At 41.7% G+C, this 22,684-nt stretch overlaps 1 protein-coding gene across 1 annotated transcript in view; it reads left to right on the top strand.

Annotated features, from left to right (window-relative positions):
- Window positions 1-22,684, top strand: part of LOC126412536 (nose resistant to fluoxetine protein 6-like) — a 331,497-nt gene that overhangs the window by 144,562 nt on the left and 164,251 nt on the right. The window contains exon 3 of the mRNA XM_050082181.1: window positions 11,594-11,809. Within this exon, the coding sequence (XP_049938138.1) occupies window positions 11,594-11,809 (216 nt within the window). The remainder of the gene's footprint in view (window positions 1-11,593; window positions 11,810-22,684) is intronic.

The raw sequence follows: 22,684 nt of genomic DNA, 5'->3' as shown, positions 1-22,684 counted from the left end.
TCTTTGTGCGTAACTTTGCGCTACTTAAATTTGCAATAAGTTTGCCTCCCATGGTGCCCTCGGGTCACTACTGGGTGCATTATTCTCTCTGATAACATTGGTTAGATAATAAAGTTCTCAGGGCCTCATATTATTGATATTATTCTGGGTTCGAATCTGTCAATCTGACAGCTACACATATATACATATATACACATATAATAGAAAAGATTGTACAAGAAATATTTCAAGTTTGACACACATATAGAATATTATGCAGGACAAACTAATCATTACTAAAATGTTCCTCCTGACTGATCTCTGTCACAATTTAACACCATAAATAATTGCACTAATCAGGTTATCTGTGCAGACATTTAGAGCATGTTTAAGCTAACATTAATTAAAAGAAGACATAACACAAATATTCATAAACAAAAGAGAAAGTCAATCATATTCTTATAACTAAATACTTCTACACTAGTACATTATCTCTACAGATCACACATCATTAATGTTCATTATTTACAAAAGAATGGCGTCCACATTGGACTATTAGTCTTTTACTGTAGGAATATTTTTACATCCTTACGCGGATACAGTCCCCGTACTCTCCGTGATTGGGGATCTGCTAAGAGACAGCTACTATTTCCTTCTTGGACCAAGGAATGGAGTATGAGGCTCGACAGTAGGTTTTGTGAGGCTTCACCTCGATATTGTACTGATATCCCTTAACAATTCCTGGTCGTTCTGAAAATACATCTGCATAGTTAGTTAATAACTGTACCAAATCCTGCTGTTGCATTGAGTTCAAATTTTCGGACTGTGATACTTTGTTCACTAGTGCGTCCACATTTGCTTTTAATTGATCACTTTGTACGTCTGGCTAATAGAGATTTTGTCCTTGACAATGATTGTCTAAATGTAGTATCCACTGATTCCTACACTTTATGTTAATAGCATTACAATTAGGCACAGGTACCTCTTCAGATCTGAGCATGGACAATTCTATCCTCCTACCAGCGTTCATCAAACTTAATTTTCCCCGAGAAAGGTCGATTACTGCGTCCCTTTCTCTAAAAAAATCTACCCCCAAAATGCAGGCTACCCTTAAACCCTTTACTACCAGGAATGAGCACGCTATGGCTTCTTCCCCTATATACATCTCTACCCGCACTTGGAGTTTAATTATTTGTCGCTGTGCACTTATGGCTCCAGTGACTTTACAATTGTTCACAGGAAAAGTCAGCATACGCCTTTCTTTCCCCAGTACTTTGAATAAGTCCATACTCATGACACTGACTGTAGCACCTGTATCTACGATCGCTTGCACATCAATATTGTTAATTTTGATCTCTATTATCGCTTGTACTTTGTCTTTGTGCTCCTTTATGCACGTGGATGGTTCAGTTATCAATTCATGTCCCATCTGTACCCCGTCATTATACCTGAGGATACAGATTCCCAATGTTTTGTTCGGTGTCGGGCTGCTCTCACTCCAAACCTCAGCCGACGATGGAGAGCGTATCTCGGCTGAATCTAGTTTGTTGAATTATTACAGGTGGATGGGTGTGGCTGCTCTGTGTCACTGACCTCCACTATGTGTAAGTTGTGTTGCGTCGGCCGCCACGGTTGCGCAATTGGCGCATTTTGTGGTGGCGGTCGGTTATTGTCATATCCTTCACTGTTTGGCCGGTCCGTACTGGGCCTCTGGTTTTGTGGCCAAGTTCGGTTTGCATCATTATAGGTATTAGTGTTCCACGGCCCCCTGGCATTTTTCCATCTACTATTTCTTGGTGGGCCTGTTTCATATCGGTCATCAGACCTCCTTTTCCGGTCATTATTCACCGGCGGACTATTGCCGTTCCGGTCTCTACCTCTATTCCCGTTTTGTACATAATCTTGTCTCCTATTGTTACCTCCGCCGTTTCCATTATTTGGTGGAGGCGTGTTATTTCGACCATTTCTGTAACCGTTTCCGTTACTTCTAGCCTGTTCAGAGGCTGCCTTAACATCCTCCTGAATCAGGTCAATTGAGTCCAGAACAGACAAGAAATGTTCCATGTCATTTTCGGGCACGTGTATAAGTTTTTCCTTTACGTGTATCGGCAAGTGTGATTTCAAAAGTCTGATCAAATCCCGGGATGAAATCTGCTCGTCCCAATACCGGGTCTTATTAATGTACTTCTCAAAATATTTTCGCAAATTGCCTAATCGTGGAGAATACGGCTCTGGATTATATACCTCCTTCCGTAATCTCTCCTGAATACATGTTGACCAATATTTGGCCAAGAATGCCTTTTCAAATTGCTCATATGTATCGCAACTGTCAGCTGCTTCGGTTGCCCGTAATGCAGCATCTCCTTGTATGTAAGACATAACGAACTGTATTTTCTGTGTATGACTCCAAACGCTAGGCAAAATGTTTCTAAATCCCTTGATAAACACTACAGGGTGAACAGATTTCTTCTCCGTTGTAAAGATCTGAAACTGTCGGTTTCTAATCAGGCTTTCTTCAATCACTACTTTGGAATGACATTTATTTGTTTCGCTTACATTGGTTGCCTGTTCTGTCTCGCAGTCGCAATTTTTTACTGCTGTATTTATATGCCTATCATTGTTGGACCTGGCTGGCGTGACATACAGTTGTGAGTCGTCATGCCGCAAGGTGATTTCTATTTCGGCAAGACGACGGTTGACATTCCGCTGCCACAGCGGAATGTCAGTGTGTACCACCCTTTTCAGGTTCTGCACTTCCGCATTTGAGCCCACATCTTTGGCTTCAATCGCGGCGTGCACTTTCTCGTCTATTTCCTTTATAAATTCACTTTCCATTTTGGGCACTTGTTCGGACACTTTGTGCTCAATTACTTGATTTGTGTCAATCTTTAATTGTTCCACCCTGTTGGTCAGTACACTGATTTCCTCTACGATACTGGCGTTAGCCACTTGGATACTATCTACTCTTTCGCTTAGTTCTTGCACCGTTTTGGGTATGGTTTCATAGTTTTGTTTCAAACTAACTATCTCACTTTGCATAGCTTCCAAAGATGGCATTAACTGCAAGTCTCTCTCATGTGGCAGCGGAATGTCAGTGTGTACCACCCTTTTCAGGTTCTGCACTTCCGCATTTGAGCCCACATCTTTGGCTTCAATCGCGGCGTGCACTTTCTCGTCTATTTCCTTTATAAATTCACTTTCCATTTTGGGCACTTGTTCGGACACTTTGTGCTCAATTACTTGATTTGTGTCAATCTCTAATTGTTCCACCCTGTTGGTCAGTACACTGATTTCCTCTACGATACTGGCGTTAGCCACTTGGATACTATCTACTCTTTCGCTTAGTTCTTGCACCGTTTTGGGTATGGTTTCATAGTTTTGTTTCAAACTAACTATCTCACTTTGCATAGCTTCCAAAGATGGCATTAACTGCAAGTCTCTCTCATGCAGGCGTCGGTCACGCTCTGCTTGTTTAGCATCACGTTCTCTTTCGCGTTCTGCTTGCATACGGGCAAATTCAGCTACCAATCTCTGGTCACGCTCTGCTTGTTCAGCATCACGTTCTCTTTCACGCTCTGCTTGCATACGTACAAATTCAGCTTGGAAATTGAGCATGCGCTCGAACATAACTCTTAATGATTGCACTTCTGACACCTCACCACTCTCTGGTCCGTGTCCAGTGCTTGCGGGTGGCACAGTATTTCCGCTATCAACTGAATCACTGGGTGGCAGTGGCAACATTTCTTGCCCTTCTGCCCCCAGATTCTCACATTGTACTTCCTGAACTACGTCACTAACATTACTTTGTGTCCCACTTTCTAACTCGGTATCACTACTTACTAACTGTTGTTCATTATCCATGTTGATATCCTTCTGACTACGCAATCTAACCATAGTAAACAAAAGAAATAAAATCTGAACTAAATATCCTAACACTCAGGTTTCACTGACATAATCACACAAGAAATTGTCATTTGTTAAAACACACTTATTATATACTACAGTGACTAACTACTGAAATGTCCTGTTATTTTAAAACAAAGCACTAACAACAAGCACACCACTAATGATCCGAGAACACTGCACTGAGGCTACTTTACTACCCACTGGACAACTACACTGTAGCTTTACCTTTTGGTGATCTATCTTGGGTGCAGCTGCCCCCTGATATTGTGGTAGGTAATTAATTTTTTCGCTATAATGAGCTCTCTTCTTCAGCTTGCCTCTGGGTATATAGTGTTCTCATGCAAAAAATCATATACAGGTATTACCACACAATATTGGTTATGCAATACATACAATACATGGAAAAATTATTAAATGTTCTCCAACAAAGTTCGACTATAATAATTCCCTAGTTATCTCATGGGTATTTAGTGGCCACTGCATATTCGAGCCCTACGTTGGACGCCAATTTAACGAAATTGCTATTGTTTTCGTTAAAGAATAATTATTAATTATTATTGCTTTTAGTTACTTAATTTGCCTTTCTTTAACTTTCTTCTGTAAGTACGAACTTTGTTGTAGAACCTCTCTCTTATTTACGTGTGGTAATAAAAAAAATTCACTTTCAAAAGAATTACGTACATTTAAAAATTATGTGAACTCATATTGACTGATTAAGAATATTTAGTTGAGAATTAAATCCTTTACATCATTCGGCCTTGGCACACATTTTCTAAATGCAGTGGATTTTTTGTTAAATATTTACTGAATTCTATCCCGGCGTTAACTATGGAACACAAGATTATCTCTATTAGCAGAAAATGGTTAATTATTGCCAAGCCGACATTTAATTATCACTGATCAAACCTACTTCGCTATACATTTAAGTTATTTGAAAGAACCAAAATTGTTAAATTTCAATGTTAACTAACTTTAACTATCCGCCTACGAATGCACAAACGTATAATTAGTTTAAAATTCATCAGTCTCAGGATCACTGTAAAAGAAGAACAATTTCTTAATTCTCTGTTAATTTTTATCTATCTGTTCCCGATTTACGGGTTTGGTTGATTTTCCTTTAGCGGAACAATTTTTTAAATGTGCTGCCGCTGCAAATCGATCGGTCGCGGCACAGACCAGCAACACCGCTAAAAATGCTGAAAATTCTTTAAAGAAATTTTATAGATGACATGGTAAAGCTAATTTACATTAATAATACACACTTTTGATAAATTCTGATATATTTAGATCAAACAATAATTCAACTCACATTAATTTGTAACTTCTGCTCTAATGGCGGCTAAATCTAGACAGAGACAAAAGAAGTCTACACATTCATAAATCGCTTCAACACAGCTTCCTCTCGCATTCAGCTCTACACAGAGAAGACCAAAGAATACGCTGTACATGGTTCTTTTATACTACTGCTGACTATTAACATTTCTTTGTAATTTGACAATATTATTCTCCTCTGGCTAAATTTCACATCTCTGTTATCGCAGATACTGACACATTTCACAATCACATAATAAATATAGAAAAATTACTATCCTAAATACAGAGAGAATATTACTACAAAAAATATTACGTTAATAACAAATGTCTTTTACACAAAATTCAATAATATTTTTTGTTCAATAATTACGGTATATACAACTTGCTCAGAGCAGCGTATATGGTACAAATAAACTCTTGTTCATTAATAGCGTGAGTTTGCCAGGGAACGTTACACATCCTGCCCTCGAATGAGCTCTCGCTTGACACCGCTGAAGTCGCAGATAGCGGTGGTTCGGGGTCAGTGGAACGTACGTTCAAATGGCTCTGAGCACTATGGGACTTAACTTCTAAGGTCATCAGTCCCCTAGAACTTAGAACTACTTAAACCTAACTAACCTAAGGAGATCACACATATCCATGCCCGAGGCAGGATTCGAACCTGCGACCGTAGCGGTCGCGCGGTTCCAGACTGTAGCGCCTAGAACCGCTCGGCTGGAACGTACGCTACGGGACTTCTGGCTCGGATCTGTCCTTGAAGTAACAGATATCTGACAGTTCGTTAGTCACTATGATGTCAGCTTTTCCTCAGATTGCTGCCGTAGATGCAGTACGATAGGCAGAGCCATACGCCGAGCGCTATGGTCTTCCCTCTCGGTAGTGGCACGTGGACGTCCGGAGCCCGGCCTTCTGCGACCGTACACTGTCTTGATCACCACTGCTGGCAATCACGTACAGTGGCTACATTCCTACCAAGTGCAGCCCTAATACACGACCTCGTTCGAACTTAATGAGGTGTCGATAACGGCGTCTTTGTCGCCTCAGAGGCATTCTTGGCTAAGACCACCCAACAACATCCAATCTCTAAGGTAACTAGAGCTCACGATCGTTACAGCGTGTATTTACAGCAAACCTAATTTGCTAGCTCAGAATTGTGCTACTAGCGCCACTCTTATACGACTGGCGTGAAATCTGGATATAGACGCCATCTTTCACATGTAGAAATACGACTACGAACGTACCTTTATGTCGCACAGCTCCTTCCTGGTGTTGCGATTCTTTTTCTGCGTCAGTGTATTCGACGTGGGTACTCCGGCAGAACGTTGCTACGTTATCACACGTGCATGAGCCGCGCCTGAGTTGTCCAAATGGGCGACACTCCGCCTGAACCGGTCGGGGACGGGAGGCCGTCGGCTGTGTGACACATGACCTGCGGCCGCATGGCTTCAGGCACCTTGGTGTAGGCGCAACAAAAACCATGTGTCTGCCGGTCGCGGTGGTCTAGCGGGTCTAGGCGCTCAGTCCGGAACCGCGCGACTGCTACGGTCGCAGGTTCGAATCCTGCCTCGGGCATGGATGTGTGTGATGTCCTTAGGTTAGTTAGGTTTAAGTTGTTCCAAGTTCTAGGGGACTGATGACCACAGATGTTAAGTCCCGTAGTGCTCAGAGCCATTTGAACCATTTGAACCATGTGTCTGAGATACATGCAGCAGTTAATATAAAAACTGCACACGCTGCAATTAACTGGATGTCAAATTATCACTTCATTTGGCTCGTAAAGAAAACGACAAACTACTAGAACAAATAAAATGACACATAGTGTTTAAAGAAAATTACATGCACTGCGCGTGTTCGTAATAACTCGCAACAGTTTTGTATCAACGTTAATAACTGCAGTATCCGCGGCATGGTGCAACAGTAAATACATCGGCCCAAGTACAAAACTGCGGCTGACGAACACGTACTTCAAATGACCTTTTTTCCCATCGTAATCTCGCATTGTGAGTGCCGCTTCTTGGTTTATTTTTAAAAGACAGGGCATTCGCTATTGATTCTAAAGATTTGATTTTATTGCATTTTCGGCCTTAAGGTCGTTATCAAGTGGTATACAGCGAAAGACTGTTCTTCAGCACTTGTCAAACTGTAACAATCCTCTGACAAATGGGTACACTTGCCATCGTCGTACTTGAGTCTTTTAGCGACGTTAACAACCTTAACACAGCATGTTGCATTATATCACTTCATAATGGCCTTAAGGTTGAAATTACAACAGCGAAAATTAAATAATATCTACAGTCAATGGCGAATATGACGTCTTTTAAAACCCTGATCTTAGTTGACCGTTACGCATATCTGCCGCTTTCACCTAAGTCATCAGGGTTCTGCATACTGCCGAACGCGAAGCCGGGTGCGGCTCCGAAGCTGTTTTTTACGAAGATATGAACCATCTTTTTCTTCAAATATTAATAAAATGATTGTTGTCCACTTGCCACCCTTTTCTTATCATCCAGCAACAATTCGGAATTAACATTTATCCTCACTTATATTTGAAATTAATACTTTACCGACGCGCGGAGTGACCGAGCGGCTACAGGCGCCATGTCACGTATCGCACGGCCCCTCCGTCGGAGGTTCGAGCTCTCCCTCGTGCATGTGTGTGTGTGTGTGTTGTTCTTAGCATAAGTTAGTTTAAGTAGTGTGTAAGTCTAGGGACCGATGACTTCGGCAGTTTTGTCCCTTAGGAATTCACACACATTTCAACATTTAATACTTTACCTGGGAATTAAAAAAAGAAAAGAAAAAAACACAAATAATTGGACTGTTAGAAAATAATTGGTTTTCTTACACTATGCAATACAGTTAAGGGATCACTGTTCCGAAATCACATAATTGTCTCCCATTACGACGCTTAAGTTTGAAATTTAGTTCAAGGGCGCCTACAGCCTTCATCTGTAATGGTGCAAAAGCGTGACGTCCTTCGACGTCACCCTCTGGTTCGGCGACGCTTCAAACAGGAATGTGTCAATACCAGCGAAATAAATGACAGAGCTCGGAGGATCACGAGAGGTGTAGGGTAGGTTAATGATCTCAAATAACAAAATTTGTGACCTACTAATGCCATATAGTGTTGTTTTCTATCTACATAAATGACCTTTTGGATAGGGTGGATAGCAATGTGCAGCTGTTTGCTGATGATGCTGTGGTGTGCGGGAAGGTGTCGTCGTTGAGTGACTGTAGGAGGATACAAGATGACTTGGACAGGATTTGTGATTGGCGTAAAGAATGGCAGCCAACTCTAAATATAGATAAATGTAAATTAATGCAGATGAATAGGAAAAAAAATCCCGTAATGTTTGAATACTCCATTAGTAGTGTGGCGCTTGACACAGTCACGTCGATTAAATATTTGGGTATAACATTGCAGAGCGATATGAAATGGGACAAGCATGTAATGGCAGTTGTGGGGAAGGCGGATAGTCGTCTTCGGTTCATTGGTAGAATTTTGGGAAGATGTAGTTCATCTCTAAAGGAGACCGCTTATAAAATACTAATACGACCTATTCTTGAGTACTGCTCGAGCGTTTGGGATCCTTATCAGGTCGGATTGAGGGAGGACATAGAAGCAATTCAGAGGAGTGCTGCTAGATTTGTTACTGGTAGGTTTGATCATCACGCGAGTGTTACGGAAATGCTTCAGGAACTCGGGTGGGAGTCTCTAGAGGAAAGGAGGCGTTCTTTTCGTGAATCGCTACTGAGGAAATTTAGAGAACCAGCATTTGAGGCTGACTGCAGTACAATTTTACTGCCGCCAACTTACATATCGCGGAAAGACCACAAAGATAAGATAAGAGAGATTAGGGCTCGTACAGAGGCATATAGGCAGTAATTTTTCCCTCGTTCTGTTTTGGAGTGGAACAGGGAGAGAAGATGCTAGTTGTGGTACGAGGTACCCTCCGCCACGTACCGTATGGTGGATTGCGGAGTATGTATGTAGATGTAGATGTAGATCAGTAGCGTGTGCCTTCTGGATTCCGGATGAACAGATATCTATGCGCCAGAGTGCCAAATGGTAGTAAACAGACCTTTTTAGTTATTATTATTTTTTGTTTTAATGTAGTTATTTTATGCATATTTTCCCCCCTTAAATAGCATAATGCTTAGTTATTACTAACAAATTTGAAATTATATTAAAATATTATGTGCTTTATTCATACCAATTCATGTGCAAGATTCGGTCTAATCTTTTACATAGATTACAGACTAAAGTAAAATAGCAAATAAATGTCACATTAGCACCATATTTCACCACAGCTCAGACCAACGGCAGTGTGTACGTGTGGGACGGCCAGCTTTGAAATAACACAGTTTTCTTGTGGGTGGCCGAGGAAAACATTTCAGACATACCGCCACTCAGAATCGACACGTAAAGATTTATGGAGTGGCACAAACGGCATCATGAATCTCCACTGCCACTGGGGCGCTGATTCCCACACAATTCGAGATCGGAAACGACAGTTCGACGTGTGATGAGCAACAGGACGACATTCTTGACAACTTTTGACACTGCTGACACCTCCGGACCATTCAGCTCTTCTCTATGGACATCGCTTGCCAGCAACACCAGTGAACGTTATCGCGACTCTTTGGAGTGCAGTGCAACCGCAATGTTTGCCCTGGGGTACAGGGTGGAACCGCAAGGGACCGTTTAAAATCATTAGACGAAATATGAACGTGATCCGAAGCAGCAAAGGGTGCGTATGCTTTTTCAGCCTTCCTCTTTCGAGCCTTATGTGGCATAATAACAGAGGGGTGTGACATTGACAAAAAACGGCAAAGTGTCCGCTAAAGACCCTCCCTCCCTCCCCCACATTTCGGCAACACCTTCAGTGCAACCCAGCTGCCTTGGTTTAGCACTTTGAAACGTACCTGAACAGAGACAACCTGTGATGAAGTCCGCAAGACATACAGTACTAGCAGGCCGGCGAGCAACAGTGCAGCCTGCCTGCTGGCGCCTCGGACTCTCGTCACGGGTTGTGTCCGTTCAGTTACATTTTTAAATTTCTCGTTAAATGTGGGCAGGCGGGTTGCACCGACGGTGTTTCCTAACTGGGTGGTCTTAGAAGGATACTTTACCTTTTTATGTCAATGTCACACCCCTCTGCTATGATGCCACGTAACGCGTGAAACAGGAAGGCTGAAAAAGGATAAGGACCGTTTGCTGCTTCGGATCGCGTTCAAATTTCGTAGAATGTGTTTTGAACGGTCCCTAGTGGTTTCACCCAGTATATCAGAGCAAAAGCTGCAGTCACGCTGCACTCGAAAGGGATGAGATCACGTCCAATGGGGTTGCTGGTTAGAGTACGACTAAATCATCCGGGGGTGTCAGCAGTGTGAAAGGTTGTCAAGCACGTCGTCCTGTTGCTCATCACACTGCGAACTGTCGTTTCCGACCGCGAATTGTGAAAATGAAAGCCCCAAGGGAAAGGGTGGTTCCATTCACAGCTCCTGAGACCTTTCGTGTGGATTTTGAGTAGCGGCTTGTCTGAAATGCTTTCCTCAGCCACCCACAAGAAAACCGCGAGATTTCAACGCTGGAAGTCACGTTTCTCACCTCCTCGCACAGGCGTCAAAAGAAGGGGTGAAATGTGGGTAAGAGGGGCCTGATGATCTTCCTATCGTGTGACATTCTGGTGAAATTTCGTGCCACCTTGCACCTCGACAGACTTTCTCTTTTTTTTTTTCAAATGTCGATACCTTGCTATTTGAAGCGTCCCCAAGTCCGAGCGTGACGTCACAGGGCGTCATGCTTTTGTACCATTACAGAGGAAGGTTGTAGGCACCTTTGAGCCAAATTTGAAACTTATGCGTCATTATTGGAGACAATTAAGAGATTTCGGAAAAATGATCGTTTAATTCTGTTGTGCTTTTTAGTTTCATAGTTATGACCTTTAATTCTACAATTAATCTGTGTGGTTTTGTAAAGCATACATAGGCCTATCCACCAACATATAATGCTGCCTGTGTCTGTTTTCAATTTTTTTACAGTTGTTCCTGCATGACTCCCTCGTCGTTCTCCCTTTAATAATATTTATCGCTTATTTGTAAGTTTAAATTGTTATGTCAGTAAATTACATTTCTGACAGGAGCACGTAAGTCAGTTTTCACCTTTTACTTCATGCATACAAGGCTCCCCTGCCCTCCAACAATTTTATGTTGCATCCCACATCATCAGTCCACCTATTTTGTAATTGTATTATGATTACTCGAAATAAGTTCTCTAATGTCATATTTTCTCTCATATTCAACTTGTACTTAGCACTTTTCTCGTTATTAGCAGATCGAAACTGTATAGCAATTCAACAGCAGAGTAACAAATAATTATTTGTGTTCGCAGATGAAGTGAGCCCAGAAACGCTTTTGGCCGTCGCAGATGAAGAAAGAGAAGAGTCAAACGAAGATAATGTGCAATCTAGAACGCTGAAGGGCAGCATATTCGAACATTTACCAGTGTTCTCGCTGGCCAATTCCAAAATTAACAACAGCCTCTGTGTAAGGCACAGTCGCATATTCCTCCACGAGCTAAAGAAATACAAACTATGGGCATTACAAAGTAAGTATGTCAACAGTTTGCCTACGTTGGTAATATATAAGCTAACAGTGACATTTGCAGTAATAAGTGTATCAGAATGTAAATGAAGGACTATCGCGGTGAAAAGTGGCACTTATAACATTCAACAACTAACTCACGGCTACAATGGGTCAACGATGAAAGGCTCGTCTAGCGTATTGTACAGAATAAAAACATCTGATACAGACGTGAGAAGAGACCCACACGGACTCCGCCTGCCAGTTTAATCCATCGCTGGTCTAGTACATTGTCCAGCCCAAGTGTGGTTTTCCGGTGATAGCCGGATGGATTTTCCATCTTCACTTTCTGAAACATGCGACCTACTTTTGACTATAATTTTGAAAGGCGGATGGTATACATGGAGTTTTTTCCATAATAAAGGGCTTTTCAAAAAATTCCTTCGATTTCAGAAGACTATATCGTCTCCATGAATTTAGATAGGGACTTGGGATAATTTTTAACTTACACCTAAGACTACAAAGCTATGTTTTATTTTCAAAAGAAGCATCCTAATTTACAAGGGTATAAATGTTATATATATGCACATACAACCTGGGGTACTTTTACAATTCTGCTCAGGATCAAAGTTTTGATCTAGGTGGGGTCGCAGTCTAGTCAAAAGTTTATATACAGTTTCAAATATTGAAATTTATTCCTGAAATTCAAATTAATGGGTACACATGTACAACTTAAAGCGACATATGAAAATTGCGCCTGATCATGACTCTAACACGGATTTCCCGCATATCGGAAACGTCGCCCTACAACTTACGTTACCCGAGCACGCTCCCTGCAGAGACCAAAACTTCCATTGTCACGCCTATCTATTTCTTCTCATAGATTATTAACACATTTACCCCCTGTCGCACATCTCGTAATTCCCGTGCAGACTTCACACATTTGAAACTGACTATTCATCAAATATCGCTAGTCTATGACTTCTCTTGCAGTTGATTCTATTACCTATATTACCTGCATTGGAATCACGAGATGTGCGAGTGTGGGTAAGTGAATAATCTATGACAAGAAATAGATAGATGTGTGACATATATAATTTTGGGTCTCGGGTAGCCTAAGTCGTAAGATCACTGCTCATGATAAGGTTCGAGTCCCGGTCAGCAGAAGTATTCATATATCGCTTTAAGAAGTGTACGTACACCTGTTACAGTTAAGTTGAATTTCAGAAATAAGTTTTACGCAGAACGGAGAGACATGTAGGCAAAGTTTTCCGCAAACCACATAAAAAAAAGGAAGAAAGAAAGTCACATACTGCGAGGTCAGGCGATCTTGGAGGCGAATGGTATGTGCGAGATCCGTACGCCCCCCCCCCCCCCCCCCCACACACACACGGCCGATTCGTCGTTGCTCCAGTAGTCTTCATTAAACTCACGGAGCGCGGTTGTAATGGAATTGCGCCTATTGAAACTGAGAATGCAAAACAGTTTTTGTTGCTGAGTTCGCTCAGTTGTACAACTAGACTGAGCAGACAGCGCCTACTTGTGTTATAACGGCCAGATTCACGATACTTGCATAAACATAACCATGTGTGGCAAATTAATGATCTATTCCACTTTCGAACTTTCACTGACAAACAATACTCGTGTAGCCACCGTGGTACATATTTTATTGGAATAATCCGTTGAAGACAATATCAACCAGGGCAAACAAACTTCAGTTTCCTGCAGTGGTAACACCGGTTCCCGTCAGATCACCGAAGTTAAGCGCTGTCAGGCTGAGCTAGCACTTGGATGGGTGACCATCCGGTCTGCCGAGCTCTGTTGGCAAGCGGAGTGCACTCAGCCCTTGTGAGGTCAATTGAGGAGCTATTTGACTGGGAAGTAGCGGCTCCGGTCACAAAAACTGACAACAGCAGGGAGACCGGTGTGCTCACCATGTGCTCCACCATATCCTCATCTAGTGACGCTTGTGGGCCAAGGGTGACACGGTGGTCAGTCGATATCGTTGAGCCTTCTGGGCCCATTACACAGCCCACATTTTCTCACAAAACTGTGGGATATCGCGCTCAGCCATCGGTAAGTAATGTTCACTCTTCGTTTAATTAAGGTTTGAAAACTCCAAACATTATATTGACCATGATATTTGTCTAACATTAACTCAGTCGATCATTTATATTACGTGACAAAGTATGTGTCCGTGCTGAACGTATTCCTCATTCCAATAGAAAGAACCTGTGAACAGTGTGGCCCAGTATTCTTGAAACGCATTCGATCGACTACTTTAGACGACACATTGTCCAGCTATTGGACTATAATGAGATTGAACTGGGCCCTACTTGTCCATGACTGTTTAATCTCAGAGGTTATGCGCAACAACACTCAATTCGACATAAAAGTTTTCTGGGTTTGGTACCGCGTCATAATGTAAAAACTACTGCTGCTATAGAAAAGCCAACGTTTCGGCCACGATTGCAGCGGCCTTCTTCTGGGTCTAAGAAGAAGGCCGCTGCAATCGTGGCCGAAGCGTTGGCTTTTCTATAGCAGCAGTAGTTTTTAAATTATGACGCGGTACCAAACCCAGAAATCTTTTATGTCGACTGACTCTGGCCGCGGAAGCCTACGCAATAACACTCAATTCATTGTGACAACTGGGGCTAAAGGATTAAAAATAGTGGACCGCGTCACGGAATAGGCGCTCTAGCCTGATCCAGTCGCATCAGTCCATCTTTTTGTTGATTCTTCATCTATTTCTAATGAACTCAGTGTTGACGAGAGATTAACATTTGCCCTTCAACGAAGAGGTTAAAATTTTTTTTTTTTAAATGATTGCGTTTTGAGACACTAATGTGATAGTCATAAGTTGTGCCTGTGATCTTGAACTTGCTGTTCAGTTCTCCATGAGCAAAATTGTACCAAGGCTCAGTAGCAAGTTTTTTCGAGGTAACAAGTGTGCAAATATGAGAAAAAAACCGAGAGGTTCTTGATGAGTTTCCAGATAAAACCTGTGCACTGGATGTCTTCTTATAGGATTCTGGCTTAAATCCAGTTTTACAAACTGGTCTGATGTTCGGCTAATTCCATATCACATGCCTTATCCGCAGACATATCCAGTTCATTTATACGAACAACGCTAAGAACGTAACACTGTGTGTTGTAAACTGCAAACACTAATTATTCTTCGTCGACTGTCTTTGACGAGAGCTGCAGAAGTCTCTTGAGCATTTTGTGCTTAACTGTCTCCAGTATAGTGATGCTACTGCCCCTATCATCGGTCTGCTGCAGAATTCTTGAATATATTCTCAGTTAGAATATAATTAATTTCCTTGATATAGACGTGCTTCTGCTGACAGATCAACACGGATTAGAAAGCATCACTCTTGTAAAAGTCACCTTGCTCTTTTCTCGCATGACAGCCTGCTAACAATGGATGAAGAACAATAGGGAATTTCCATATTCCTACATTTCCTGAAAGAGTTTGACACGGTGTCGCATTGAAATCTGATAATGGAGGTACGAGCATACGGAATAGGGTCCCAGATATGTGAGAGGCTTGAAGACTTCGTCAGTAATAGCAACCAGAACTTTGTCCTCGGTGGCGAGTGTTCATCAGAGACAAGGATATCGTCAGGAGTGCCCCAAGGAACTGTGGTAGGACATCTGTTAGTGTCTAGGCACATAAATGATCTGACCGACAGGGTCAGCAGCAATCTGAATCTGTTTGATGATGACTCTGTGATGTACCGGAAGGTGTTGTCGTTGATTGACTGTAGGAGTATACAAGGTGACGTAGACAAAATCCCTGATTTGTGTGATGAACTGGTTCCCGTTAGGTCAAGGAAGCTAAGGTCTGACTGTGTTGACTAGCACTTAGGTGGGTGGCCATCTGGATCAGCTCACCGCTGTTGGCAAGCGTGATACACTTAGTTCCTGTGAACCTAACTGAGGATCTACTTGATTCAGAAGTAGCGGCTCCGATCGCGAAATCGGACAACGGTCGGGAGAGCGTTGTGCTGGCCACATGCACGTCCATACCCACATAGAGTGACGCCTATCGGCTGAGGATGACACTTCAGTCGGTCGGTAGCGCTGGGCCTTACGAGGATTGTTCAGATGGAGTGTGAGATGAATGGCTGCTGGCTCTAAATGTAGAAAAGTGCAAGTAATTCAGATGATTAGGATAAAAATCCCGTAATGCTCGAAACAGCATTAAAAGTGGACTTATTCACACAGTCACGGCGATTAAATGTCTAGGCGTAACGTCGCAAAATGATACAAAATGAAACGAGCACGTGAGGTCGGTAGCAGGGAAGGTGAATGGTCGACGTAGGTTCATTGGGAGAATTTTAGGTAAACGTGGTTCATCTGTAAACGTAACCGCGTATAAAATACTAGCACGACCCATTCTTGAGCAGTGCTCAAGTGTTTGGGATCCCCACCTGGTTGGATTATAGGAAGACATCGAAGCAATTCAGAGGCGGGCTGCTAGATTTGTCACCGGTAAATTCAATCAACACGCGAGTATTACGGATATGCTTCATGAACCCAAGAGGAAATTTCTGTAGGGTTGGGTTTTTTTTGGGGTGGTGGGGAGAGGGGGGGGGGAAGAGACCAAACTGCGAGGTCATCGGTCTCATCGGATTAGGGAAGGACAGGGAAGGAAGTCGGTCGTGCGTTTTTAAAGGAAGCATCCTGGCATTTGCCTGGAGCGATTTAGAGAAATCACGTAATACCTAAATCAGGATGGCCGGACGCGGGATTGAACCTTCGTCCTCCCGAATGCGAGTCCAGTGTGCTAACCACTGCGCCACCTCGCTCGGTAATCTCTGTAGGGAAGATGACGTTCTTTTCGTGGAACACTATTGTGCAAATTTAAAGAACCGCCGTTTGTGGCTGACTGCGAAACAATTCTTCTACCGTCAACGTACAATTCGCATAAGGGCTATTGTTGTTGTTGTGGTCTTCAGTCCTGAGACTGGTTTGATGCAGCTCTCCATGCTACTCTATCCTGTGCAAGCTTTTTCATCTCCCAGTACCTACTGCAACCTACATCCTTCTGAATCTGCTTAGTGTATTCATCTCTTGGTCTCCCTCTACGATTTTTACCCTCCACGCTGCCCTCCAATACTAAATTGGTGATCCCTTGATGCCTCAGAACATGTCCTACCAACCGATCCCTTCTTCTAGTCAAGTTGTGCCACAAACTTCTCCCCAATCCTATTCAATACTTCCTCATTAGTTATGTGATCTACCCATCTAATCTTCAGCATTCTTCTGTAGCACCACATTTCGAAAGCTTCTATTCTCTTCTTGTCCAAACTATTTATCGTCCATGTTTCACTTCCATACATGGCTACACTCCATACGAATACTTTCAGAAATGACTTCCTGACACTTAAATCAATACTGGATGTTAACAAATTTCTCTTCTTCAGAAACGCTTTCCTTGCCATTGCCAGCCTACATTTTATATCCTCTCTACTTCGACCATCATCAGTTATTTTGCTCCCCAAATAGCAAAACTCCTTTACTACTTTAAGTGCCTCATTTCCTAATCTAATTCCCTCAGCATCACCCGACTTAATTAGACTACATTCCATTATCCTTGTTTTGCTTTTGTTGATGTTCATCTTATATCCTCCTTTCAAGACACTGTCCATTCCATTCAACTGCTCTTCCAAGTCCTTTGCTGTCTCTGACAGAATTACAATGTCATCGGCGAACCTCAAAGTTTTTATTTCTTCTCCATGAATTTTAATACCTACTCCGAATTTTTCTTTTGTTTCCTTTACTGCTTGCTCAATATACAGATTGAACAACATCGGGGAGAGGCTACAACCCTGTCTTACTCCCTTCCCAACCACTGCTTCCCTTTCATGTCCCTCGACTCTTATAACTGCCATCTGGTTTCTGTACAAATTGTAAATAGCCTTTCGCTCCCTGTATTTTACCCCTGCCACCTTTAGAATTTTAAAGAGAGTATTCCAGTCAACATTGTCAAAAGCTTTCTCTAAGTCTACAAATGCTAGAAACGTAGGTTTGCCTTTCCTTAATCTTTCTTCTAAGATAAGTCGTAAGGTCAGTATTGCCTCACGTGTTCCAGTGTTTCTACGGAATCCAAACTGATCTTCCCCGAGGTTGGCTTCTACTAGTTTTTCCATTCGTCTGTAAAGAATTCGTGTTAGTATTTTGCAGCTGTGACTTATTAAGCTGATAGTTCGGTAATTTTCACATCTGTCAACACCTGCTTTCTTTGGGATTGGAATTATTATATTCTTCTTGAAGTCTGAGGGTATTTCGCCTGTTTCATACATCTTGCTCACCAGATGGTAGAGTTTTGTCAGGACTGGCTCTCCCACGGCCGTCAGTAGTTCCAATGGAATATTGTCTACTCCGGGGGCCTTGTTTCGACTCAGGTCTTTCAGTGCTCTGTCAAACTCTTCACGCAGTATCATATCTCCCATTTCATCTTCATCTACATCCTCTTCCATTTCCATAATATTGTCCTCAAGTACATCGCCCTTGTATAGACCCTCTATATACTCCTTCCACCTTTCTGCTTTCCCTTCTTTGCTTAGAACTGGGTTTCCATCTGAGCTCTTGATATTCATACAAGTCGTTCTCTTATCTCCAAAGGTCTCTTTAATTTACCTATAGGCGGTATCTATCTTACCCCTAGTGAGATAGGCCTCTACATCCTTACATTTGTCCTCTAGCCATCCCTGCTTAGCCATTTTGCACTTCCTGTCGATCTCATTTTTGAGACGTTTGTATTCCTTTTTGCCTGTTTCACTTACTGCATTTTTATATTTTCTCCTTTCATCAAGTAAATTCAATATTTCTTCTGTTACCCAAGGATTTCTACTAGCCCTCGTCTTTTTACCTACTTGATCCTCTGTTGCCTTCACTACTTCATCCCTCAAAGCTACCCATTCTTCTTCTACTGTATTTATTTCCCCCATCCCTGTCAATTGCTCCCTTATGCTCTCCCTGAATCTCTGTACAACCTCTGGTTCTTTTAGTTTATCCAGGTCCCATCTCCTTAAATTCCCACCTTTTTGCAGTTTCTTCAGTTTTAATCTACAGGTCATAACCAATAGATTGTGGTCAGAGTCCACATCTGACCCTGGAAATGTCTTACAATTTAAAACCTGGTTCCTAAATCTCTGTCTTACCATTATATAATCTATCTGATACCTTTTAGTATCTCCAGGGTTCTTCCATGTATACAACCTTCTTTCATGATTCTTAAACCAAGTGTTAGTTATGATTATGTTGTGCTCTGTGCAAAATTCGACCAGGTGGCTTCCTCTTTCATTTCTGTCCCCCAATCCATATTCACCTACTATGTTTCCTTCTCTCCCATTTCCTACACTCGAATTCCAGTCACCCATGACTATTAAATTTTCGTCTCCCTTCACAATCTGAATAATTTCTTTTATTTCATCATACATTTCTTCAATTTCTTCGTCATCTGCAGAGCTAGTTGGCATATAAACTTGTACTACTGTAGTAGGCGTGGGCTTCGTATCTATCTTGGCCACAATAATGCGTTCACTATGCTGTTTGTAGTAGCTTACCCGCATTCCTATTTTCCTATTCATTATTAAACCTACTCCTGCATTACCCCTATTTGATTTTGTGTTTATAACCCTGTAGTCACCTGACCAGAAGTCTTGTTCCTCCTGCCACCGAACTTCACTAATTCCCACTATATCTAACTTCAACCTATCCATTTCCCTTTTTAAATTTTCTAACCTACCTGCCCGATTAAGGGATCTGACATTCCACGCTCCGATCCGTAGAACGCCAGTTTTCTTTTTCCTGATAACGACATCCTCTTGAGTAGTCCCCGCCCGGAGATCCGAATGGGGGACTATTTTACCTCCGGAATATTTTACCCAAGAGGACGCCATCATCATGTAATCATACAGTAAAGCTGCATGCCCTCGGGAAAAATTACGGCTGTAGTTTCCCCTTGCTTTCAGCCGTTCGCAGTACCAGCACAGCAAGGCCGTTTTGGTTATTGTTACAAGGCCAGATCAGTCAATCATCCAGACTGTTGCCCTTGCAACTACTGAAAAGGCTGCTGCCCCTCTTCAGGAACCACACGTTTGTCTGGCCTCTCAACAGATACCCCTCCGTTGTGGTTGCACCTACGGTACGGCTATCTGTATCGCTGAGGCACGCAAGCCTCCCCACCAACGGCAAGGTCCATGGTTCATGGGGGGGAAGGGCTATTAAGAAAATAGAAAGCAGGACTCCTACAGAGGCATAAAGACTTACGAGTGGAAATGACCAGTAGTGGAACAAGTTACCCTCTGCCATCCATAAGGTGGCTTGCGAAATATATTTTCATTATTGCTTCAGATACAAACGCCAGCATGTTTTCTTTTTTGTTGTTCTATAAACAAAACAAAAACAAAAAATAAAACATGCGGGCCCTTGTGTCTGAAGCAATAATGAAAAACTTACATCTGCATCATGCAATACATAGATGTTATTTCTTTATTTTAACAATCGATTTCGTTCACAATCTGACCATCCTCGGACATGGCTATATCGTGACCGAAATAGATTGTCAAAATCAAAATAACAACAGCTATATTTTGCATGATGCAGTTCCTTACCTGTATTGAACTGTTTAATACCGCCTACATAAAATATTTAAAACAATAAAAATATTGGACGTTTTCAAGGTTATGCAACCTTTTTTCTGTTTTTAGTTCATTTTACACTCACTCAGTGTGGGGCGTCTTGAGAAATTCATCCAAGAGGGGCAGAATTAGCCGTTGTTTCTCTTTATCCAGAAATGACTCTATGAGTTTAAGAATGCATCGTGCCCAACAAATGAACTTGATGGGAAGTACAAGAAACTTACTGTATCTCAAACTTTTAATAGTTAGCCAGCATTTTTTAAGGTCGATACTTTAATACCATAAAGGACAAGCATATTTCACTAGGATGTGCAAAGTACATCGTTTCTATATTATTAATGAGGATGCCACCTCTTTGACTTAACAATCTGAAATTATTTACTTACATGGTTAAAAGCAACATTTCCAATGCTTAAGAGAACAGGAAATATTCACAAAAGCCTTCTTGGTGTTTCGAACCTCCACCGGTAAATACGAAACCCCTATAGGATCATTTTGTTGTCCGTCTGTCTGTCTGTTAAAAATCGTTTTTCTCAAATGGTTCAAATGGCTCTGAGCACTATGGAACTTAACATCTAAGGTCATCAGTCCCCTAAAACTGAGAACTACTTAAACCTAACTAACCTAAGGACATCACACACATCCATGCCCGAGGCACGATTCGAACCTGCGACCGTAGCGGTCGCGCGGTTCCAGACTGTAGCGCCTAGAACCGCTCGGCCACCCCGGCCGGCCGTTTTTCTCAGGAACGGGTAGATGTATCAACTTGAAATTTACGTCAGATACTAAGATCCATGGTCCCTTGATGATATAAAAAAGTTAAGCTTCTAAACAAATACTGTCTACACATACGGTCATTTATGTCAGATATTTTGATACTCATCAACACCTATAGGGTACTTCCCGTTCGCCTAGCTAGAGTAATGGAATTTCTCAGAAAGTAAGTTTTCACAGTACAACCAAAGGAAAAAATCCTAAAACTGTAAGTTCGTAACTAGAAGCTTTTTGTCATTTGTTATCAGACTATGTCTTTCCGACTGTTAAGACCCCTTTTTCCCAATAACGGATACACGCACCAAGTTGAAATTTATATCACATATTAAGGTCTATAATTTTGTGGCGATGTAATAAATGTTAGTTTTCAAGTCAATGCAATCAAAAGATACAGCCATTTATATCACCCACGTTGATACAAACTCATTCATTAAAACTTATTCGCCTATAATCATGAAATTCGGCAAGAAACGAGGTTTCACGGTATAAGTAGAGGGAAAAAAATCAGAAAATTGTTGATTTGTAGTTATATCACTTTTTTTGTATCGATAATATTGGGTTGATACTTAAAATTAAAAACACAAAATAGAAGAAAAATCTGAACGACTGATGAAATTCTTATCATTTGGTTGGTTGGTTGGTTTGGGACGAGAGGACCAAACAGCGAGGTCATCGGTCCCATCGGGTTAGGGAAAGATGGGGAAGCAAATCAGGCGTGCCCTTTCAAAGAAACGTTTCCGGCATTTGCTTGAAGTGATGTAGGGAAATCACGGAAAACCTAAACCAGGATGGCCGTACGCGGGTTTGAACCGTCGTCCTCCGGAATGCGAATCCAGTGTGCTAACCGCTGCGCCACCTCCCTCGGTATTATTTGGTCTTGTATTTGTCGTGATTGCAGTGGCCAAGTCAAAACTATTCGTTACAAACAAAATTCCGCAAAACACGTGAAGTGTTTGCGTATGCTTCTCAATAACTCATGATAATGCAAAAGAAAAAAGATCTGTCAAAGTAAAACGTAAATAATAGTAAATATACGAGCGAGATATCGTGATACGAAAATATTACATTTAAACTTAAAATTATGTGTTAAATCGTCAACCAAATTTCGTTTGGTTACAGATGACAAGCTACCAGTACATAATAATGTACAAACGGTCCTGCATAAGCGAACAATGTAAAATTAAGAATAGATAAAAACAAATAAAAAGCGTCCTTTAGGCTTAATTTTCGTAGGTTAGTTGTCACAATTAATACACATTTTATAGATTCGAAGAAGGAAATCAGTGATGATGATGCAGAGGTGCTGAAAGATGTTTGAGTCACATGAAAAACAGTGTTCTGCATAACAGGCAGACCTTATTTTCAATAAATGATGAAATGCTGTTAGATATCTCCACAAATAAAACCACAAAAAATATTTCTCAACGTGAGGGAAGAGGAAACTGAAAAAACCTGATATTTGATCATATTAA

This window comes from Schistocerca serialis, chromosome 7 (genome assembly GCF_023864345.2).
Source record: "Schistocerca serialis cubense isolate TAMUIC-IGC-003099 chromosome 7, iqSchSeri2.2, whole genome shotgun sequence".
In the NCBI taxonomy this organism is placed as follows: domain Eukaryota; kingdom Metazoa; phylum Arthropoda; class Insecta; order Orthoptera; family Acrididae; genus Schistocerca; species Schistocerca serialis.
Note: the sequence above shows the minus strand (reverse complement) of the source record. Positions and strands in the feature narration are given on the sequence as shown.